General features: G+C 42.4%; 1 protein-coding gene across 1 annotated transcript; it reads left to right on the plus strand.

Moving 5' to 3' along the window:
- Positions 1-377: 377 nt before the first annotated feature.
- On the plus strand, positions 378-7,688 carry LOC119322124 (putative disease resistance protein RGA3). The gene is made up of 13 exons (XM_037595622.1): positions 378-4,455; positions 4,548-4,623; positions 4,754-4,908; positions 5,100-5,318; positions 5,488-5,564; positions 5,650-5,726; positions 6,019-6,184; positions 6,274-6,365; positions 6,472-6,621; positions 6,724-6,838; positions 6,943-7,036; positions 7,170-7,260; positions 7,373-7,688. Coding segments are annotated over exons 1-3 (4,155 nt in total). The 3' UTR covers positions 4,755-4,908; positions 5,100-5,318; positions 5,488-5,564; positions 5,650-5,726; positions 6,019-6,184; positions 6,274-6,365; positions 6,472-6,621; positions 6,724-6,838; positions 6,943-7,036; positions 7,170-7,260; positions 7,373-7,688.
- The last annotated feature ends 385 nt before the right edge of the window (positions 7,689-8,073 follow it).

Genomic DNA, 8,073 nt, shown 5'->3' on the forward strand with positions numbered 1-8,073 from the left:
TTGTCACCAAATTGTCAAAGAATCCTCCAAGTGCTTTCCCTGTCACCAAAGCATCAGTCTTTTGAGTGCACAGCAGAGATCCTTGCCTTGGCACTGAATGCAACCACACAACCTTTATTCCTTACAACATGCAACGTACCCCAGTGTGATGGATATGAGCACGCGAGGAATAACACTAGCTAGCTATAAGACCAGCCGTTAAGGCCTCTTACAAACTGTGCGCACATAGCTACCCTATTCCCACCATTCCTACAATACTGACCTTTGCAGTACACCCACCGTCACACAGACACCAATAATTTCTGCCCCAGCCAGCGGGAAAATCCTGGTTGCCGGAGGAGGAGGAGGAGGAGGAGGAGGAGGAGGAGGAGGAGGAGATGGAGGCGGCGGTTGGCGCCGCGAACTGGCTTCTCGGCAAGCTGCTCATAAAGCTGTCCGATGACTTCGTTGCCGAGTTCGTGGCCAGCTCCGAGCTCGGCCACAACTTCGAAAGCATCAAGCTCCGGCTGCAGTACACGCTGGGGCTGCTCCATGCGGCCCAGGGCAGGGACATGACCAAGAGCCCTAACCCTGGCCTGCAAGGCATGCTGGCCAAGCTAAGCAAGAAGGCGGATGAGGCTGAGGACCTGTTGGATGAGATCCACTACTTCATCATCCAGGACAAGCTTGACGGCACCAGCGAGGCCACTGTCGAGGACGACCCCAGCCCACAAATTGGGGATGTCCTCCGTGGCCACGCTCGGGACGGTCGCCATGCTATTCGCCATATCATCGGTAACTGGCTTCTGTGTTGTTATTGTTCTCCTACACAAGATGACGATTCTGCTTCTGCCGCCGCTAGTAACCCACGCAATGCAGCCATGTCCAGTAGTGGTAATGATGGTCGCCCTGTTGATAAGTTGCCATTTAGCAGAGTAGCCATGTCCACCAAAATCAAGTCAGTAATAGAGGAAATGATCCCCATATGTGAATTTGTCTCTGACTTGCTCAAGATTCCAAACCATAGTAGCACCATAACAAGCACATCAATCACCCTCAAAAGGCCAACCACGGGGTCAACACCCACACAAGATAAATTGTTTGGGCGGAGTGCCATTTTTGAGCAAACAGTAAATGCACTCACTGGCGGCATGTATCACACTGAAACCCTCTCCGTTCTGCCTCTTGTTGGCCCTGGGGGTATAGGAAAGACAGCCTTCTCCCAACACTTGTATAATGATGAAAGGATTGTGGGACACTTCACTGTCAGGGTCTGGATATGTGTCTCAACTGATTTTGATGTGCTTAACCTCAACCGGCAGATCCTTAGATGCATACCTGCAATTGAAAAACAAGAACACAAATGTACAATTGAGACAGCCAATTTAGACCAGCTTCAAAAATCAATTGCTGAGAGACTGAAGTCCAAAAGGTTTTTAATTGTCTTGGACGACATTTGGAAATGCAATAATGAAAGTGATTGGAATAACCTGTTAGCTCCATTCAAAAAGGGGGATGCCAAGGGCAGCATGGTTCTTGTCACAACACGGTTTCCATCTATAGCACATTTTGTTAAAACAACTGATCCGATAGAACTGCATGGTTTGGAGCCTAATGACATCTTCGAATTCTTTAAAGCATGTATATTTGGTCATAGCAAACTTGGTCATTATGAAAATGACTTAATTGATGTTGGGAGAGATATTGCAAAGAAACTCAAGGGTTCACCACTAGCAGCAAATACAGTTGGTCGGTTATTGAAGAAAAACCTTTCTCTGGAATATTGGCTTGGAGTTCTTGAAAAGAATGAGTGGCAAAATACAAAATATGATGATGATATTATGCCATCTCTGAAAATTAGCTACGATTACCTTCCTTTCCTTCTAAAAAAATGCTTTTCATATTGTGCTCTCTTCCCGGAGGATTATAAGTTTTATAATTTAGAAATTACTAGCTTTTTGACTGCGATAGGTATCCTAGACTCTAGTTGTCAAGACGATAAGAATTACTTAGAAGAACTAGTGGACAACGGTTTTCTCATGAAGGGAAGTGAGAGTTATTATGGTCAATATTATGTGATGCATGATTTAATGCATGAACTGTCCCGAAATGTTTCGGCACAAGAATGTTTCAATATAAAAAGTTCAAGTTTTAGTGCTGATGATGTCCCACAATCTGTCCAACACTTATCGATCACCATAGAGAATATATATGATGATAATTTTGAGGAAGAAATGGAAAGAATGAAGGGCATAATAGATATTGGAAATTTGCGGACATTAATGATTTTTGGATTATACGAAGAAAGAATAGCTAACGTTTGTAGAGACACATTTGAAGAATTAAGGGGTCTTCGAGTCTTATATATAGCAATGAACAATCCAGAATCTCTGCCCAAGAGCTTTCCAAAACTTATCCACCTGCAATACCTTAAAATTAGGTCACTCAATAGCTTAGAAGAGTTGACTTTACCTAGCACATTGTCTAGATTTTACCACTTGAAATTCCTGGACCTGAAAGAATGGTATGGTAGTCCAAAGTTGCCTAATGACATTTGCCGCCTTGTGAATTTATGCCATTTCCATTCTTCCTATGGACTCCATTCCAATATTCCTGAGGTTGGAAAGATGAAGTGTTTGCAAGAGCTAGAAGAATTCTGTGTTAAGAAAGAGAGTATTGGATTCGAATTGAGAGAGTTGGGGGAATTGGAAAAACTTGGAGGAAAACTCTGTATAAGTAATCTTGAAACTGTGGTGTCCAAAAGAGAAGCTAGTGTTGCCAAATTGAAGAACAAAAAGAATCTGAAAGAGTTGAGATTAGTTTGGAGTACTGAGCACCAGACTATAGATGATGATGTTCTGGATGGTCTTCAACCACACCCTAATCTTAGAGAGCTTTACATTATAAATGCTGGTGTTGCCCCTTGTCCTAGATGGTTGTGTGGTGACATTTGCACCAAAAGGTTGGAGACTCTCTATCTAGAGGGTCTGTCTTGGTGTACTCTTCCAGCTTTGGAGCAGCTACCACACCTCACCAGTCTCACATTGAGGAATATTGCAAGAATGCGTATGTTTGGGCCCGGCTTTAGTGGTGTTACAGAAAGAAGTTTCATGAACTTGAAGACAATTGTGTTTAAAGATATGCCAGAACTTGAGGAGTGGGTCGGGGAACCTAAAAGCAATCTGTTTTCAAGGCTTGAAAGAATTAAGCTTGAAGGTTGTCCCCTTCTCTACTCATTTCCCTTCTTGGAGTGCTCTGGCTGTTTTACCAACTTATGTGAACTTGATATTATTGGTTGTCCTAAGTTGTCTCAGTTTCCCGCCATGCCTCAAACTTCCACACTATCATATATTCATGTACAAGAACGTGGACCTCGAAACCTGTTCTACACGGAAAAGTATTTGCATATTCATGGATATAACAGTGCTTTGATCTTCCACAATATGCATAATGTAGAGGTCATAGTAATTACAGATTTTTCACAAACTTTGTTGTCAAACCTTCAGATGCAAAACTCCCTGAGATGCCTAGAGCTTTCTGTTGAATTGGCTGGCAGTGTTGTCCTCCATTCAGTTCAGAATCTTCGCCTAGAAGGATTAAGTATTACTGGAGAAACATTTTCAAAGGTTTTGAAGTGTTTCCCAGCTCTTTCCCAGCTTACTGTCATCCAGTGTAAGAGCCTTGAACTTCCAGTAGTGGGGGGACTCTCAGCCCTCAAGATGCTCGAATCATTTATAGGGTCCGATTGTGGGAAGATGTTCTCTCGGTGGCCCATGGAAGAAGTATCTGGAGGAGCTCATGCCATCAAGCCTTTCCCTTCTTCCCTCAGGGGACTTGCTATTTCTTCAGAGTCAAGCATGAAGTCAATGGGACTGCTCTCAAATCTCACGTCTCTCACCAACCTAAGGCTGACAGATTGTGAAGAGTTAACAATGGATGGGTTCAATCCTCTCATCACAGTCAACTTAAAAAAGTTGACTGTATATGGTATGGATAGGGAACAAGGGAGAATCTCTATAGCAGGGGATATGCTCACAGAGATTGCAGAGAGCAAATTAATGCATGCAGGGTCATTCCAGTTGGAAGAATTTTTGGTGGATAGCGTCTCGGCAGTGCTTACTGCTCCCATTTGCACCCATCTTGCCACTACCCTCCACATATTACGATTCTTATTTGATCAGTCGGTGAAATCCTTCACAGAAGAGCAAGAGAAAGCACTTATGCTCCTCACCTCTCTCCAACGTCTACAATTTCAACATTGCATGAATCTGCAGTCCCTCCCTCAAGGGTTACATCGCCTTTCTTCTCTCAAGATACTAGAGATCTTTGGGTGTCATGAAATCCAATGCATGCCGCCCAAGGAGGGCCTCCCAACTTCACTGGAAACACTTCATGTAGAGTATTGCAGTACGAAGTTAACTGAGCAAGCCAAGAAATTGAAAGGAACAGACCCGTGGTTCAAGGTTAAAATATCAGGTACATAACCCACCCCTAGTCTTAATTTGACATGATGCGTTCTCATATGCCTATCTTCTGAGACCTAACAGGTTAACATGTTTCAATTGCAGTGCCTTCTACTGAAAGGGAGGAGCAGGAAGAGATAAGACAGAGAGAGAAAATGCTCGCACACATGCGGGGGGAATGGTGGGAACCTTCGCCGCTCCCTCTCGATTCTCGGGGTTTCCCTTCCCCTCCCTCTCGAATGTAATTTTGCTAGTATGCATAGGTGTGTGTTGAGTGTTGACGTTGTTTTTATCTCACTGATGCGGTGCAGAGTAAGCAGCAGACAAAAGGAGTGAGCGGGCAGCAGGTCTGCCAAATACGTGACGACACTGTAGGCATTTGAGCCAACAGTGGCGTCTCTACCCAGTCAGCTGCCCTTGCTAAGGAATGCAAGTAAGGGAACCAGTTCTGTTGCCAGGCTGAAAGGTTTGTTTCTGTACGATACAACATACATGTCAATTTGTTATGTGATGCGTGTATAATAATCCATTATATGAGCCAAAGTTGTAGAATACTGGTGGGTCGATGCTTGTTGCTTGTTATAAAATTAAACCCATCCTCCTCATATTCTTTGGTCTTGTTTATAAATGATGATAATGAATTGATGTATAATTCAGGTAGTCACCGAGTTCAGGGAGATGGCAGGAAGAAGATGTTCAGGGAGATAGCAGGAAGAAGACGTTGATGACCTAGACACTGGATTCAATTATAATAAGCAATGGAATGGCAAAGGCCCGGAGCGGCAGCTGCAGGGTCAATGAGAAGGCATTTTGTTGTGTTCATCCTCTCGCCATGAACCCAATTATTATGTTGCTTGGCTGACAAGTGGGCAACAGGTAATCAATTGTCATTCAGGCAAATACTTCTATCCATTCGAGAATTGAGCAAAACTCAGATCTGAGAAGAATATGGTCTCCAAATTCAGTTTATTGGAACTATGTTCCTTTTTATATTCTTTCCAATTGGTCGGGTACTCTTTTACCAAAGCTCAACTTGTTTCTGTAGGAATCCCTTGCTCTGTCGTGCATTAATGCATTGTTAACTTTCTTCACACATCTGGATAGACTTCTTAAAAGAAACATGTACGTAACCTGTCCCCAGTCTTAATTTGAGGTGATGCGCCCCCATTTGCGTAGCTTCAGAGACCTGACGGGCTACTTGTTTCAGTTGCAGTGATGTTGATGTATCCTCTCAGTGTTGTGGAGCTAGGTACATTAGGATCACACATTCAAGTCAATCTGCCGGTAAGTACCAAAAATCAACTTCTGCTCCTTCGTTCATTTATCAATAAACACCGCATGCAGCCATTAATTTACAAATGGAATCTGTAGCCCATTCGCACGCTTCTGTGTTTACACATTGTGACTCATAGGAACACAGCTTCTTTTTTGCAAGCTAGACTATTGTTTTCATATACAGTTTTGCTACTTTTCTTCCCTCTCTTGCTACAGCGCACTTATTTCTGCAATGACATCAAGTAGGAATCTGCTAGCTGGGAAATTAAGGCAATACACACTGCAATCTTTCTTTTTTCAGAACTATATGAAGACCTGAATAATGGAGCATGTGACAGCAGGTTAAATTGTTTTGTTGGTAGCATGATTTCATTCTGAAAACTGTGCTACATCTTGAGGGAAACAACACTTCTGATGGTAGCTTTCTGACAATTTGAATGTTGCAGCACTACCAAACAAAAATGGAGGTAAGAGACTATCTTCGTACAGAGCATTCCAATGATGCGAGCTTTATTTCTATAAAATAATGTTCTGCTTATGATCTTTCTTCTCTCAGGAACATCCTGAATGTAGGTATGTTCATGACACATACTATGCGGCGTTTGTTCTTCATCAGTTCTTCGTTTGTAATATCAATTAAAAGAGGTGGTATGTTTGTTCTTCATCAGTCCTTCATTTGTAATATCAAGGCGATTGTAATGTTTTATTAAGGTTTGAAATGTGATTCTAACTTCCACATTATGGAACACTGCAGGTTCTGTACTTGACTTCTATGGGCCATTTGCCAATTCATTTCTGCACTCATTATTCGGAACAAGTATCAAAACATGTATTCTGATCTCTCAAGCTTAAGACATGGTATCCTATTCAGTATTCAGTGTTCATGACTCGGGGACGATTGCCGGTGCATATCTGTTTTGACATATTTATTTCATATGCTTTGATGGCTTATGATAGATTTCAATCATTTAATTCTGCAGTTAACTCATGAAGTGCGATTATTCAGATTCTGCAGAACAATTGCAAGGCCTCTGTCAGTTGGCAAATCTGCATTCAGGACAGCTCTCCCATCCAAATAATAACAGCAAAGGAAGATTTTCCGAAGCAGCAACTCCAGAAAGGTTAGTTGGCCGTTCTGTTAATCAAAAGTGGCAATCCCATGTTCCATATGCTGGGTTTTGGGGTTTGCATCACATTGACTGGTCAACTTGGTGTAACCGTCCAGGTTTTCCGCTACCTGTGCTCCCTATTAATTGGCAAAGCCAAACCCGAAGAAAGCATGATTCAAGGTGTTATCATTATCATTATCAAACCCGAAGGTAGCCTAATCTTATTCATGCAACACGTGCGTCATGAAGCAAAATAAAGTTCTTTACTGCTATGGTGTACTATTTTCTTTACCCCCTATGAAATCTCTATTGCCTTTAAAATTCACTTCCTTGTTTTCTGCAGTTCATAAGGGGGAATAGCTATCTAAACATGTGCTTCTAAGCTTAGATTGGTGGCATCATATTCTTCGTCCAGGACTCGTTGATCGATGCTAGTACGTAGTACCTGTTTTCACATAATCCTGCTGTGGACTCACAATAAATTGAATCTTTCTGCTGCCAGCTAGGAGTACTAGCAACCTAACATGCCTTGTATCTACTTTTCAGCGGAGTGGCAAATGCTTCTGTGTGCACACTACAATTCCCCAATGCCAATGACACGCACCAAGCCATGACATTCCACTCCGTGAACAACGCGCTTCCCGTGGCCTGCCTCTTACTGCTCGCAAAACCGGGCCACCCTCGCCCTCCTCCCGGCATGCTGCACTCCACCGGGTGGTTTGTGCTGCCATGGCACTTGCTCGATGGATGCCAACCTCACCATCTGCCTTTGGTGTGCCCGCCTGCTAGCTGTCTCCTCTGCTACTCGCTATAGTCCTAAGCTTGGGGATGCCTTCCGCTCTTTCGTCTTCGTTCATCAGTAACTTTACTTGGAGCTATATTTTTATTCACCATATGATATGTGTTTTGCTTGAAGCGTCATGTCATTTCGTTAGCTTTACTTGCTGTTTGAATAAAATACTAAGATCTGAAATTATTAAATGGGAGAGTCTTCACATAGTTGTATAATTATTCGACTACTCATTGATCTTCACTTATATCTTTCGCAGTAGTTTCTCATTTGCTCTAGTACTTCACTTATATCTTTTAGAGCACGGTGATAGTTTTATTTTTAAGAAATTAATGAACTCTCATGCTTCACTTATATTAGCATGGTAATTTGCTTAAAATCCTAATATGCTAAGCATACAAGATTTGTAAGAATTCTTATGAATGTGTTGAATACTAAGAAAACTTTGATACTTGAT

This window comes from Triticum dicoccoides, chromosome 6B, assembly GCF_002162155.2.
Source record: "Triticum dicoccoides isolate Atlit2015 ecotype Zavitan chromosome 6B, WEW_v2.0, whole genome shotgun sequence".
Taxonomy (NCBI): domain Eukaryota; kingdom Viridiplantae; phylum Streptophyta; class Magnoliopsida; order Poales; family Poaceae; genus Triticum; species Triticum dicoccoides.